The 15573-nt window shown below is 34.8% G+C and overlaps 2 protein-coding genes across 2 annotated transcripts; one reads left to right on the top strand and one right to left on the bottom strand.

Annotated features, from left to right (window-relative positions):
- Positions 1-296: 296 nt before the first annotated feature.
- Positions 297-8921, bottom strand: LOC108214606 (sister chromatid cohesion protein SCC4). Its single transcript, XM_017386702.2, has 12 exons — positions 8464-8921; positions 8226-8367; positions 8030-8146; positions 5868-6375; positions 4285-4323; positions 4034-4155; positions 3583-3729; positions 1923-2012; positions 1707-1831; positions 1199-1404; positions 814-938; positions 297-724 (listed from the first exon to the last, which is right to left on the bottom strand). Exons 1-12 carry the CDS (start codon positions 8826-8828, stop codon positions 536-538), a joined length of 2175 nt encoding a protein of 724 aa, XP_017242191.1. The 5' UTR covers positions 8829-8921; the 3' UTR covers positions 297-535.
- A 3420-nt stretch (positions 8922-12341) lies between these two features.
- On the top strand, positions 12342-15279 carry LOC108212994 (probable transcription factor PosF21). Its single transcript, XM_017384709.2, has 3 exons — positions 12342-12965; positions 13247-13379; positions 15166-15279. The coding sequence occupies exons 1-3, from the start codon at positions 12343-12345 to the stop codon at positions 15277-15279; spliced, it is 870 nt and encodes a 289-aa protein (XP_017240198.2). The 5' UTR covers position 12342.
- Positions 15280-15573: the final 294 nt, after the last annotated feature.

Genomic DNA, 15573 nt, shown 5'->3' on the forward strand with positions numbered 1-15573 from the left:
TCAACTCGACACTGCTTTTGATAATTCAACTCGTGTTCAACTTGACTCGGCCCGGAACGTTCCATCTGTTTAACCCACTTGTAGGCTGGAACATAAAATAACTTCCATCCTCAGATACCAGCCCTGCTTTTGATAATTCAAACTCATGATCAACTTGACTCAACCCAGAACATTCCATCTCTTTACCCCACTTGTAGGCCGGAACATAAAAGAACTTTCCATAGTCCGATACTATGTTTAGAGCTCATATGTCCATGAACTGGTGAACCTACTCAACATACAATGAATGAAACTCATTCATTAATATCCACTTTTTATTTCTATTTGTCACTGACAAAGAGCACTTGCACTCAGGTTGACCCAAAATTAAAAAATTATCATTCACATAATCGTAAGCAGAATACTCCCAGTGACGTGTACGCATAAATATAGAAACCAACCTCAACATATGAGGGACACTCTGCAAGAAACTAAGATATGTAAAACAGGTTGCTTCCATATAATGCTTAATTATCATTACTTTTGCTAGTAGGAACTACACTTTTCTTTTCCCCCTGGTTCCAATGTCTATATCCATCAATCGTGCAGATGACCGCCTAGTTGACGGTGACAGACCCACAGACTCGGGAATATCAAGATTATTTACACCCATGAAAGCTTCTGCAGTCCCTGGCTTCATGTCAAAATCATTCAGTTTGTAAACTTCAACCTTTACTCTCTCAACCTGTACAGAAAATAACATATGAAAGTGGGTGTGTGTGCGCATTCAATATCTTCGACTAAAGAGTCAATGTGCATCAGAATTGCTCTTACCAGTTCAGTATGATGAATGGATCCATGCGCATCAGCAATTCTTTTCTCCAAATCAATTTCTTTCTTCCTTTGATATTCAGAATTTTCTATTTCATTACCTTTTTCATCTAATTGCTGGTACAAAGCTGCACTTTAGAAAAAAGGTATAAACTAAAGAAGTAATGCCATGCCATTATGCCAACCAAATAATTGCATCAGAATCGGCAATGTGAATCGATGGAGTAACAACAGAAGACATGTAAAAGGAAATTTAAAAAACCAACACGTAGCTGGTATGAACTTACAGCCTTGCTGCATCTTGGGTGTCAACAAATCAAGGGAGTTGAGTTCAAGCTGGAGAAGTGAGTATTTACAACCCTCTAAGAAATAACAAAAGCATACTTACCTGTCATGTTTGATAGAACCCAGATCTGAGTAGGTATATCATAGAGCTTCTTTGCCAATGTAAGGGAGGACCTCAAAATCTCCCTTGCTTGTCCAGTATCATGAAGAGAAAGTGCCAAGTTACCAAGGACTGTTAAATACTGTGCAACAAGTTGAAGATTTCCTAGAGTGACGTGGGTCGTCTGCAAGCCATTGGCTAGCCGAAGTCTACACATTATATACGAATCTTTAGCTCAATTATGTTTAACTTATAAACAACGACTGTTTCCAGCAAATAATCTCTTTGCATCCAGACATGCTAATAATATGTACCCTAAGTGGTGCATTTATCATGACTAAATGAATACTACATGTGGAACCCAGTCCTGTTTCTTTTGTGCTCCAAATCCAACACGCAATTAATCAAATTCTAGATCAAAGGCCGGAAATATTTTTACCATACCACAGCTCAGGAACATAATCTAACAACAAAGACATTCTGTCCTAAGTAAAAGGTTAACAGCTTTTACCTTGCCTCTTGCAGATTCTGCTGTTTCATCAACAAGAACCCATAAGCAAAAAGAACAGCAGTTTTTTCCCTGACTCCAACAAAAGAATCAACCATGCTGTAAACTGGTCCAATCAAATCAAGTGCCTGCACTCATAAAACTTGGGTCAGAATTTAGACCGATGATGAAATGCAACTACTGAGTATTTTAACACGTTCTGGAAGGAAATTAGAGTACCTGGGAAGAAGATTCAGCATCACCTATGCAAATATAAGCAACTGCTGCATAAACATGGCACATGGCTTGCAGTGATTTGCTCTCTGTTAACTACAATTTCACCATAACATATCTTGTTTACAGTTCCACATAGACAAACAACTTTACTTCATGACCCTAGCTTGAGATTCGAACAAGTTAGGTTCTAATATAAAAGCGAAAGATGGAACACAGATATGTGCACAAGCACACAAATACACAGGCTATCAGATACTGTTATAATATTAAATCTCCAAAACTCTATCCATTTCTAATTTTCAGTTATTAACAGATAATTAATTTAATCAAAATTGCTATATTTCTCTGAGTGTCAAGTATTTACTTAATTTGTAGTACTATCACTATCCTTTTTAAATTTATCAATGTACAACATGTACAGATATATCAATGTGCATGTGTAAATAATATATTGGACACTGTTATAATAGACAGATATAATTACAACATTCACAGACACACACACAAAAGAATCATTTATTTAGTGATTTTCAAAGGATTGACTGATGTGTGATCAGAGGTCTATCAGACTATCAAAAATAAGAAAATAATTTAATATACATTGATACTACGTATTTGATACTTTAAGATAGTCATCGACAGGACAGTCTAGTGATTTGTTAAGGGTTAAATGGCGTTTTGGTCACTGAACTGACCTCTAACTTTCACTTGGGTCATCGTACTCAAAAAGCTGTCAGTCAACTGATTATACTGATAAAAAATTTCAAACAGGTCACTACCCGTTAGCAACGTTAAAACATGGACGGAAAGATGAATAAGCAGCTGATGTGGCTTGTTTTCAGCGATGTGGCAGTTTGAAACGTGGCAATCGGGTCATATGACCGTTGCACACTTGCACCCACCCATTTAAAACCAATACACCCGTTTCTTTTCTCCAGTCTCCATTCACCTTCATCTTTTATCTCCTTTGCATCTTCATCCTCAAAATTAGGGTTCATGTCTACATCCAAAAGTTCCTCAGCCTCAAACGCCTCTGTTAACAATTCATTGAACTCTCCGATTCCCATCTTCGCCATTCGATTCCTCACCGCAACTCTCCGATTCAACATTCACAACATCATTAGCTCCACCTCCTTTACTAACTTCGTCTTCAACATCGTTTGGTCGAGTAACACGAACCTCAATACCCGATCGAGTCCGCACCATGCTTGCAATTAGGGTTTAAATGAGTTAATTTGGGGTTAATTTGGGTGAGAGTGAAATGATATGGGGAGATCGGGGGTTTTATTCCTTCGGTCGGGTTATCAATTGGGTGGGTTTATTGCTTGGGTCGGGTCAGTAGTTGGGTGGTTTTAATAATGGACGGGTTAACCCGCTGATGTGGCAGCACATGTGTTGCTATTTAACAGAAGTCCGTCTAAAGTCAAAGGAACTTAACGGCGGTGAAATTTTTATTGTGTTTGATGATCTATTTGAATATCTTTACTAGTAAAGTGACTTGACTGACAGCTTTTTGAGTACGATGACCCAAGTGAAAGTTAGAGGTCAGTTCAGTGACCAAAACGCCATTTAACCCGATTTGTTAATGACAGATGTATTCACTCGATAAATTAGTTGCTGCAAAAATACTCCAGATGATGATGACATTATAACAGATAGAAACCTTTGATGCCTCGATGAAATGGAAAGCAGCTTCACTATAACAGCCAACAGAATGAGAGTACTGCCCTCTGAGCATCTCAATGATGCTCCCACAAGCTTGTAAGATTGTTGGAAAGCGAACATACCAACTTTTCATCTGCAGCAAAGCCTGCAAGCAGGAAACATATAATCAAGTAGATTATTCACGGTATATAATAAGCCACTTTAACGTATGCAAAATATAATTGACAGGGATGCATTACCAAAGACCAACACGAAACATTAGTGCATGAAAGCTTTTAGTTTTGACTGCTCACTTAAATGAGATAAGCTAACAATTCTAAGACCCAAATACATTTTTGGAACAAATCACTGCAAGACATACACTCATACCCCATCATAATCCGACCCAAATACATTTTGGAACAAACGTACATTATTAAGTACTACAATGCCAAAGATGCAGTGCCAACCTTTTGGGCCTCAACAAACTCAGAGCGTGTTAGCTCCACTGCAACTTTGTTTTCTAGAAATTGCATAAGAAGCATCAAATATACCCCAGCCATCCATATGGCAGAATGTTGTATATCCACTTCTGCAAGTCAAGCATCTCAAACATGAAACATAATGAGCATAACATAGAGCTAACATCAAATGGAAAGATATCTATTAGGAAGTATACTCAAGCATTTTAAGAAACAAGATTGTGGAAGTTACAGCTCACCTCTCATAGAATCATTGACTCCAAGTCTCGCTAGCTCTCCTGCATGTGGCAATAAGAATTATAGCTGAAAGCTGGGCAGGCAGATTCCGCTAAAACTGTAGTACTACCTACGAAAGGAACCTTTATAGTCTATATGTTCCTTATCTACAGTTAGAGTAAGTCCAATGATTGTGCTAAATAGATGGAGCTATTGCTATATTTTAGCACCAAAAAGTGGTTTCTGCTGCAAAAATAGCACCATGTCTCCATTGAATTGTTCCAAATTTTGTTTTAAATTTAACGAACTTCCAAAAACTCCATACTTCTGAATAAAAATTTTAACTAGCGTCTAAGTACCCCTACACTGCCTGATACCTCATTTATATATTTCCATCTCTTTTTTCACTTTTTTATAAGGTGGCAAATATAGCTCCGTCTATATTTTGTTCTATATATAGCACAAACTATAGCATTGTGCAATGCTTAGCACACCATTGGAGTGGTAAATTATAATTCTGGTGCTATAATATAGATATAGCCCCAATTATATTAGAGACTGGATTTGCTCTAAACATGAGCGCTTTAAGATTAATCAAGCAATATTTTTTTTGTTTCCTATATGCTAATGCCATGCCCTGTCCACATACAAGCTGAAATGAACTTATAGATTAACACATGAAGGAGGAAGCTTCAAACTTAAAGCATAAGACGTCGCAGCTAGGATAATATGCAAAAAGGTACTATGATATCGATATATGAGCATCTCAGATGCAACAGTAGAACACTAAAATAGTACGAGTTTTACAGCGCTTCGGTATAAAATCAACTTCAATGCAACAGTATAATGGTGTAAAATTTACGCTGTCACACTAAATTTGGTGCCTTCTAAAATTCCTTGGCTATGAAATTTATAAACAAAACAAATTTATTCCTTCTTTGTCCGTTGTCCAAATTATCCAAACAAAACAATTATTTTGAAAAATTTAGAAAAAAATATGTCTTTCTATTGTTAAAATATTGCTCTTTATTGTAATATATGGTGTAATGGCCAATGGGTTGGAGTTGTTTTTGTCGATGGTGTAAATTTAACACCAAAATAGTGTAAACTTTACATCATTTTCTAGTAATGAAATGGAGATGGTCTGAGCTTATAGCACATCAGGCACCTCTTAGAAGGGTGTTTGAGGCATTGGGAAAGGTGTACTTTTTAGTGTGGCCCACTAACACATCCTGCACTTGTTTACTTGAACTTTTACATGCATTCTCTCACATATTTTAAAGATTCCTATACATAAGTGCACATTAGTTAAACATGAGTATTCTTAACAAAAAAGTATTACGATAATATGACAAAAGTCCTCTGGCTCTTGTTCCTGATAGATTAGTTGCCTAGGGGCCTTACTATTTTAATCTGAATTGGATTACTAGACACTGATGTATCCAGTTACAACATGAAAGATCAGATTTGAATCCAATACCCCAAACCAAGGTCATGTCATGACATTTCCAACATGGTTTGACATAAAAAAATTGAATAGTTTGGTTGACATAAGAGATAGCATAAAGATGGAACTGAAAGGATACGAAGTATATAAAGAGCGAACCTTCGATATTCTGTACTCCAGATTGTATCCGCTTTACACACTCCTTAAAAAGTCCCTTTGGACGACTAAAAACGACAACCATTAGATCCACTAGTGCATAGACCGCACTCTTAGGTAGCCACTCTCCCTCGATAGGTGGTTGCGCCAACTCAAGCTTATCTCCCCATTCCCGTCTCACATTTCCAAAATAAGCTGGCTCTAAAGCATCTTTGCCAGTCAAACTATGTCCAGTAAGATTACTTAGTTGTTCTTCAACCTGAGCTTGCTTCGCGTTAAGGGCTAATCTATCTCTGTAGGGTATACCTGGATCAGAGCAAGAGAGGTCTTGATTGATAACATCAAGCTCTCTTTTAAGTGCCTGTATTTGTTTCATTTTTTGTAAATCTGCCTTCATGGCAGCATCTAATTTATCAACATGTTGAGTAGCATTCTTGTAGTCGCATATCCGGAGCAAATAAAATATGTGGAGCAGCTCGTTGTAGAAGAGTAAACCATGGCAATGTAGTCTCTATATTTTCAGAGCAAATAGAATATGTTAGAGATATGTACAACTTCATGGCATGTCATTATGCATCTAACTGACATGGAAAGATAACAAGCTGTAGCAATTACATGTAATAGAAAATTCTGTTTTAAATGTGAGCTGCATAAAGAAAAGATACAAGCATTAATATGTACTCCCCCCGTTTTAAAATATAGGTCGTTTGACTTTTTGGCACACATTTCTAAGCCCTTTGACTGCATAGTTAAAATCATTATTTTTAAAATTTTCCTTTTTTAAATCTATTTATATAATAGTTTCTGATGCGTGTTTTGCACTGTAAATCCTCCGCCACAAGTCTTTAGCCTTAGTTTTGCTGAATTTTACAAAAATACCACCGTTTTCTTAACAAATCTCGGCCGTTTTGATGATGTATATCTGATGACTAGCTGTGTGCACGTGCTCTCCTGGACAATTCTCTATCTCTGTCCACTATTTTTAACCTACTAAAGCTTTCATCGTAAGCTTCAATTCAAATATAACATTTAGGTACTACTTTTTTTCCCCTGTTAGTCTCTATTCCTCTTTAAAATTCATAATACACTTATATATCGATTTACATGCATCTTCTTCTCGATTGCCTTCCTGCTATTTATTTAATTATCTACTTCTTTTGATTTCCACTAATCTTATTCGTATCTGTTTGTTTTGCAGTTTAAAATTTGTGAATTTGTTGGAATCATACACCAGGTATATCTACATTTCTTTTACTTTATTCTTGAGATCACTGTAATCGAAGATGGTTGGAATTTTCTTGATTTGATTTTTTAATTCATATACATTATTTGATGGTTTGTGTAAGAGAAGCATCTTAAATATATAGAAATGTGATAGACTAATATTTTCGTTAGTCATGTATAAACTGAAGATTAAGGTCTATGAGTTTTTGCAGGGTCATCATTTATGAATTCTTTTTATTATTTTAGCTGCAGTTAAACTTTGTCCACAAACTGTTTGATGGTTTGTGCAAAAGAAATGGTTCGATACATTTATTATTATTTTTTGTTCTTTAAACTGTCTTAATACATTGACATCATCCATTAACTTATGAAACATAAGTATTGACTAATTATCTATGTTAAAAAGTGCATTATCTTGATAAACAATTTGATGAATTGATTTCTAAAAGAGATTAGTTGCAGAGAGATAATAGTAATTAATTGTTTAGCAATTATAACTGCTCTGCATTTTAACATTCTTCCAACTATTCTTAAATTTGGTTCTGATTATAAAGGTTGGATTATTTATTTTTTAAAAATTTTAAAAGCCCAGCATAGCGGGTTTAAATACTAGTTAAAATATTAATCGTATTTTTTTATTCAAAAAAAGAAAATTTTGAAAATAATGATTTTACCCATGCGGTGAAAGTACTTAGAAGTGTGTGTCACAAAATCTAACGAACTATATTTATATTTCAAAACAGAGGGAGTACACAAGTTGTAAATATACGTACATTATTGACATTGGAATACTTGGGCCTATAACGCTTTAATGCTTCAAGCTCAAATACTATAACAAGAATCGGTAATGATTAATGATTGTAAGTAAGCAAAAAATCAAATGTAACATACACAAGATATGGTATATACTAACATGTGATGGTGTGGGGATATGTACTTACTTTATCGGGTTCGATAGAGTCCCAAACCACATTGCATCGATTAACAGCTTGGTCAACCAAGTTAACATCGTCCCATTGCATGAGGTGGACATGCAATATAGAAGTAGCGAAAAACATCTGTGCAGCAGCATAAGAAGATATAGTAAGTTATGAGCAAGAGAGTAGGAGGGATTGGAGAGGGGGGATGGAGAGAAACCTGTAGCTCGGGATAATGCATTTCACTCGCAGACACATAGGCATGTTCCAAAGCCGAGAGTGAAGCTTGGTAATCTCCTTGAATAATGAGGGCATTTGCAAGTTGGGAATTAAAGTTGCAAGACCATAATTTGGCAGCAAAGCTAAGAAAATGAAATGAACAAAATAGATTGGAATTAGGCAATGATTAATTAATTAATTAATTAAGAGAATGAGTCAATTGGAGTGGGGGGGCTTACTCGGAAGAGGCTGTGGAAAGGGTTAAAGCCTTGGTGAGGATTTGTTTCTGGGAAGGAATAGCACCCACGAGATGGTAACACTGGCTCAACAGGCTGTAACATCGAAACTTGAGATCGAAGCAGGAGGGAATTGATTTCAAAAGCAATTGAGATCTCTCGAGATGAGCCTTGGCGTGATTGACGTTGTGTGAGTGCTTGAGAAGAAGAGTAGCTATGCGGAGTCGTGTCTTGACGATGACAATCGGGAGGAACGAGACGCTGCTGCTCTGACATATCGCTTCCAAACATTTCACAGCTTTACTTATTTCTCCTCTTTTCTCCGATAAATCCGCCAATTCCCACAACCCTTCTGCCACTCCTTCCATTGCATTACAGGGAATTACACTTGTTCAATCTTTATATATTTGTAAATCATTAATCTGTCTCGTCTATTATCTCATTTCATTTTAGGGCTAAATGGTCCGGTTCAACCTGCTCCCACGATTTCTTTTTTATTCGATTCGAGTTATAATAATTTAAATATTATTATATTCACTATTTTTCTTCACTATCTCAAATCTGTTATTAAATATAAATATGTACTATCATTTAATCCACTTTTACTATTCTTTTATATTTTTTCTTGGTCTCTGTCCACGCCCAATATATATAATTGGGTGGGACGGAGGAGTAAATAATTTCAATTTTGGGGTTAACACAGTTAAATCTGAATCATAATTTATGTCATGATTTTAGTACCTTGTCGAATTTTGTAAAAAAAAAATTATTATAGAAGATATAAGATTTATCTTGTATGAAAATATTTTGAGTACTTAGCACTTTGCACCCACTAACTTTGATCATTTTTACGATTTAGTCTCGAATTGTGAATTACAACAAAGTATATCTCATAACTAATGAATTTCAATCACATTGCAGCCGTTTCACTATCTTCTGTCAAAAACTAACTGTCAATGTTAGAGGTCGTTTGGTTCGTGGAACAGTATCGGGTTGGAATTAAGAATCGATTTGGAGTGGTATGGGGTTAAGATATCATGATATCTTGTGTTTGGTTGAGTGTTGGAATGAATATATTTAATTAAAAATATAATCATGTTATTGACTAAATTAAATTATTTTATTAAATAAAAAATTATAAATAATTTTATTATCAATAATAATATTTATTTGTATATATAAATATTTTATTTATTATTATTAATATTTTTTTCTAAATATAAGAAACAAATATTAATACTCATACTCATCATACCAGCATCTCCCACCCACCCCTCCACTTGGGTTTTAAAAAGTCATAATATGGGGATTTGAGGTATGGGTATGAAGATAAAAAAAATCCCACCAAACACTAGGTATGGGTTTAGCTGCTTTTAATTTTGTAATTAGCGCTTTGCACCGATCAACTTTTGATTTTGTCACCTTTTATAATATATCGACAGAATGCATCCCCTAACATAATTTTTTTTTCATATTACAACCTTTTGCGAATTTACGTCAAATATTAAAATTTAACGTTAAATAACAAGTATAAAACCGGATTATCTTTTAATTTTAAAAAATAACGTTAAATATATTGGTATATCAGTAATTAGACAATAATACCTTTTTCTTTTTCTAAAATTAAACACTCATATCTAGTGTAGCACTATTTAGTAATAACACTATATTATATATGTATCAACATTACACTTCTCAATTAAATTGTCCATAACCCCCCGCAAACAACTAAAATACTGCCACTTTATTAATAAACCGCCGATAAAATGGATCGAATATCCGATCCGTGGTTAAAGAAATGGATATGAATCATTATTAAAAAAATCTGATCTGCTAATAATCCGGTCCGATAAAGAATGGATAAGGATGTGGTCAAATCCGATCTGTTAACGATCCGATCCGATCCATGCTTAACTATATTATATATTTAATATTATATTATAATACATATATTATATTATATTAAATATTACATACAAAATAAAAATTTCTAAAAATACAAGACAGAACTCTAGGTCATATTTTCTTATAACCGATCTGCCGCTCCTAAGTCTTGACCTGACTCTCACTCTTATTATTCGATTAATCTATAATCACTTTTTTTTTTTGTGTAGAGCGAGTATAAAGGAGCTGTTCCACTTAACAACTCCTCAATCATCTGTATCTGTATTTAAGACATATTTATTGATTTTAATTCTTATTAACAGAGGAACATACCATTATTTGCTTCCTCCAAAAGTATTAAGCAACTTCTTTTTTATTTTTTTTACTCGATACATTCGATGTTGAACGTTTTATAGGAACAAACATCAAAGTTTTTTTTGAGCTTGCTACTTAAAATTCATGAATTAAAATAGTTAGAAAATATCACCTTTTTTTTTCTGTATGGAAGCTAAAATATTGTCCACGATGAAAAAATATATTTCGTAATTTTTAGTGGATTGAATCTCCGATCCGATTATCCACGATCCGGATGGACCGGATATGGATCGACTTGTAAAATATCCAACTCCTAATCCGATCCGAACCCGATAAAATTAAGTGGATTAGGATATGTATTAACATGGTGATCTATCGCTTCCCAAATAATTACATGTCCATCCACTGAGATTCTCTCATCACATAATCCTGAATAATTGAACTCTATCCCTCCGATCGACTACAACTCAGTTTAAAAGCCCCTATCATTCATCTCTAAATCATTCAAGCGTGGATGACAGTTGTGACCCAAAAAGAAAAATAGGAAGAATGAGGTGTTTGATTTGGTAATATCTCAGCACTGTCATGAAATCTAGTGTTGTGATGGACAGATAATAAGAGAAATGATTAAGTTTTTTTGATCAGAGAGGTATGCACTAGAGGGTGGAGGGAGGGGTGAACTTGGTAGCAACCTGATCTCGTCATTGATTCCATCAGTTTATGAGGGATGAGATCGAGGGATATGAAGAAGTTGAGAGAGATTATGTTTAATAATTTTATAATTTAATGTATGAGTTAAAAATACAAATAATTATGATTGCACCTAATCACAATTCATGTTTTACCAATGCCATTTAACGTTAAATGTTAATATTTCGGGAATTCTTTAAAAGGTTGTAATATGATTAAATTTTTTTTATGTTGGGGGATGTATTCTGCCGATATATAAAAATATGAGACCGATCGAATAAAATGACAAAAGTGGATGGGTGCAAAGTACTAGTTACAAAATTTTACAAAATTAAAACTTTCTTTCTTTAACATTGATAGTTAGTTTTTGACGGAAGTGAGTCAAACAGGTGCAATGTGATTAAAATTTGTAAACTATGGGTGCTGTAATTTAAAATTCGAGATCAAATCATAAAAACGACCAAAGTTAGCGGGTGCAAGGTGCTAGATGCTCATATATTTTTATAGCAATTTTCAAATTAATAAATAAAGATATAATATGTTACTATTTATTTTGTAATCCAGATTCTAAACCAACCGTCGTGAGTCATGCTTAGAATATAATCATATACACGTGATGAACCGACCCTTCTATCCGTCCTCCTCCGTCCTTGGCAAGCGCATTATCAATTAGAGGTGGTGCAAATCGCCAAGGGCAGGGAAGAACGTTTTCTTCTTCCCTTTCCCAGAACACACACACGTATATGTCATGTGTGCTAGCAGCTTTTATATAAATTAGATGAGATTAGATGCAGGAGGATTATAGGTATATTAGCTGGTGCTGCTGAGGCTGGGGAGAGATTTGAAGCTGAAGAATTGATCGATATAGATAGTTACATATAGATAAATATATATACGTACATGTTAGTCATTTTGTATAATAAAAACGATTTGTTATTATTGAAACAATTCAACCTTGAAGATTTACATTAACGTGTTGCATGCAGGATGAATATGGATGATAAAATGAGCACTCATCTCAGATCTCCCTTGAAGGCCTTCCACCATCAGAGGGGTTTTTCTGATGTCACGACCTTCCAGTTTCCCTGTAGCATCATCCATCGGCCAACGATTAAGTTAGGAGGAGGAGACTCGTGCCCTGATATTGTACAGCTAGACCAAGAGATCAATACTACCCATATTAATAATAATGAATTCATGTCATCAAGTATCAAGGATAATGATCTTGACTACGATGCTTTCTTTTCCAAATTCATTGACGTTGATAATAATGATCAGGAGGAAAAATGCAGTGTGATTAACAATTTATGTGGTGATGATGCGAGTCAGGTTAAGCAGATTGATGTCAACTTCAATTATAATCAACGTGACGGGATTAATTGGGTTAATACACCAGATGGTGATGGTGATGGTGATGAGGATAAGGAGGAGGAGCAGCAGCTTGACAGGAGGAAACGATTCGAGAGCCCCGACGGCCCAGCCCCCTCGCCCCAGCATTACCCCAATTTATCTGTAGCAGCTGGCAGCAACATTCAGACCTCTGTGGAGGCAAAGAGGGCAGTGTCTGCTGCTAAATTGGCTGAGCTTTGGATTGTGGATCCAAAGCGTGCTCGTAGGTAACTAATACATAATTTCCATCTCTTGATCACCTTTCATTAACTCAAACTAATCATGAATGTAATATCGGGCTTTTCATTATAAATTAAAATGAATCCTCTCAAGCCCGAGCTTTATTTCCATAGAGTTATGCCCCAATGCATATCTTTACATCTTCGGGCGTCACATGATATTTATATCAAATTATTATCGGATGATAATTTCAAAGTGATCAGTTGCTTCAGACTCTCTTTGTATATGATAGATTTTTTTACTGAAAATAAACTGCATAAATCATCAGAATAATGGCCAATCGTCAGTCGGCTGCTCGTTCCAAGGAGAGAAAGGCTCGCTACATATCAGAACTGGAGAGGAAGGTTAAGTCCCTTCAAACTGAGGCCAAGGCTCTTGCTACCCAACTTAACATATACAAGGTATGTAGTATGTACTACACAGATATGGATAATAATATAATAATAGTAATTCAAATTTTAATATTGAAAACTTAATAAGTTAGAATAGAATAAACCCATATCTGTCTCTTTAAAATTCTTTATACATATATATAAACATAAATATATAATAAATTTCAATTATAATGTATTTAAAAAATATAATTTAATGTATTATTTGATGAAATATATATTAATCTTTAAATTTGCATGAAATTGTATATAAATTTTTGTCTATGTGTGTATATATACATAGTTTACATAAAAATAGATTTATTTATTTAAAAATATGTTTATATCATACTCCCTCCGTCCCACCAGACTCTTTACCGTTTTCTTTTTTGGACGTCCCACCCAATTCTTTACATTACAAAACTTTCCTAAAATAGTTAATGGGTCTCACCACTTTATCACTTTTTCTTCTTTTTCACACTACTTTTACTCCACTATCTCTCTTTTATATATTAAAAATCAATTTGTCCCACCATTTCACCCACTTTTTTTCCTCTTTTCTACTACTTTATACATATTTCTTAATCTCCGTGCCCAAACCCAATGTAAACAATTGGGTGGGACGGAGGGAGTATATATTTATCTTATAGAATGAGATCACATACCCGACAATAAATTTACAGAGTATTTTCGTGGCTGCGGGACGATTCATGTTTTTTGAACGGTTTTTTTAGGGGAATTACCTTGTATACTGTTTTTACAATCTTATTTTCAAAAATACTATCTTCTCCAATCTTATTTTCAAAAATACTACCTTATCTAAAATCTTTCAAATATAATTGGAATGGTCTTAGCTTCTAAACATTCAGACAATAAAAAGAAAAAAAAAAGAATATTGAGACAGTTATGAATTCCATCGAGTTTCCCTTACTTGATCGAACAACCCAAAATTCAGTTATTTCAACTACATCAAACGATCTTTCAAATTGGTCAAGACTTTCTAGTTTATGGCCGCTTCTCTATGGTACCAGTTGTTGCTTCATTGAATTTGCTTCACTAATAGGCTCACGATTCGACTTTGATCGTTATGGACTAGTCCCAAGATCAAGTCCTAGACATCCAAAAATACGGTGGTTGCATATGGTTGCATATGGTTGTATTCAGTTGCATATGGTTGCATTCAGTTGATTCTATTGTAATCTAATGGCCCCGCCAGGGGCACACCATACATCGGTTGTAACTTACTCAGTTGCATTTAGTTGCATATGAGGTTGCATTTAGTTGCATATGAGGTTGCATTCAGTTGATTCTATTGCAATCTAATGGCTCCGCCAGGGGCACCCATACATTATTTGTAACTTACAGTTTTCAGTTGCATTTAGTTGCATATGAGGTTGAATATGAGGTTGCATGCAACCTCATATGCAACGGAAACTGTAAGTTGCAACTGATGTATGTGTGCCCCTGCGGGGCCATTAGATTACAATAGAATCAACTGAATACAACCTCATATGCAACCATATATGCAACTGAATCCCTGATTTCAAGTTTCAGATTTCAAATGTCATTTTCGACCTCATCTTTGGAATCGATATATATATATATATATATGGTTGCATATGCAACCACCGTATTTTTGAAATTATTTTAGAGAAGGTAGTATTTTTGAAAATAAGATTGGAAAAGATAGAATTTTTGAAAATAAGATTGAAAACATGATTATGAATAAAAAAAGCCCTTTTTTTTTTTTTATCATCCCCACAAATTACCGGGGATACATTATTTGTCATTATTATTATCGTCCGTTTCCGCCCAGGAAGATGCGGTACACCTGGCTGCTGAAAACAAAGAGCTCAAGTTGCGGCTGCAAACAATGGAGCATCAAGCTCACTTACAAGACGGTAATTTCTCATCAAATTATAAACCATAAATGAAAAATAGATTACAGCAGCCTGCTTTCTCCGTAACATCTTACACAAAACATTTTCGTACTTACTGATCCATCATACAGGGCCATTTTGGCTACAAAATTAATTCCTTCGTTCATTTTTTCTACCAATGCATATTTCATATGGAGGTGGTTAATATTTTTTCTATAAGTTTCATATAATTTTTTTTTCCAAAAATAAGCTTATTTCTGAAAAATAAGTTTAGCCAAACGGTCACATAATACTCCCTCTACCCTGAATAGTATACAATAGCCCGGGAACGCGGCACGGACTTT

This window comes from Daucus carota, chromosome 3, assembly GCF_001625215.2.
Source record: "Daucus carota subsp. sativus chromosome 3, DH1 v3.0, whole genome shotgun sequence".
In the NCBI taxonomy this organism is placed as follows: Eukaryota; Viridiplantae; Streptophyta; class Magnoliopsida; order Apiales; family Apiaceae; genus Daucus; species Daucus carota.

Excerpts from the sequence above, each read along its gene's own strand:
- LOC108214606 (XM_017386702.2), bottom strand. The coding sequence starts at position 8,828 with ATGGAAGGAGTGGCAGAAGGGTTGTGGGAATTGGCGGATTTATCGGAG. Across the intron at positions 3,730-4,033 it reads AGTTTGTTGAGGCCCAAAAG|GCTTTGCTGCAGATGAAAAG; the intron begins GTTGGCACTGCA and ends TCCTGCTTGCAG. Across the intron at positions 1,405-1,706 it reads CAGAATCTGCAAGAGGCAAG|ACTTCGGCTAGCCAATGGCT; the intron begins GTAAAAGCTGTT and ends TATAATGTGTAG.
- LOC108212994 (XM_017384709.2), top strand. The coding sequence starts at position 12,343 with ATGGATGATAAAATGAGCACTCATCTCAGATCTCCCTTGAAGGCCTTC. Across the intron at positions 12,966-13,246 it reads GATCCAAAGCGTGCTCGTAG|AATAATGGCCAATCGTCAGT; the intron begins GTAACTAATACA and ends ATAAATCATCAG. Across the intron at positions 13,380-15,165 it reads CCCAACTTAACATATACAAG|GAAGATGCGGTACACCTGGC; the intron begins GTATGTAGTATG and ends GTTTCCGCCCAG.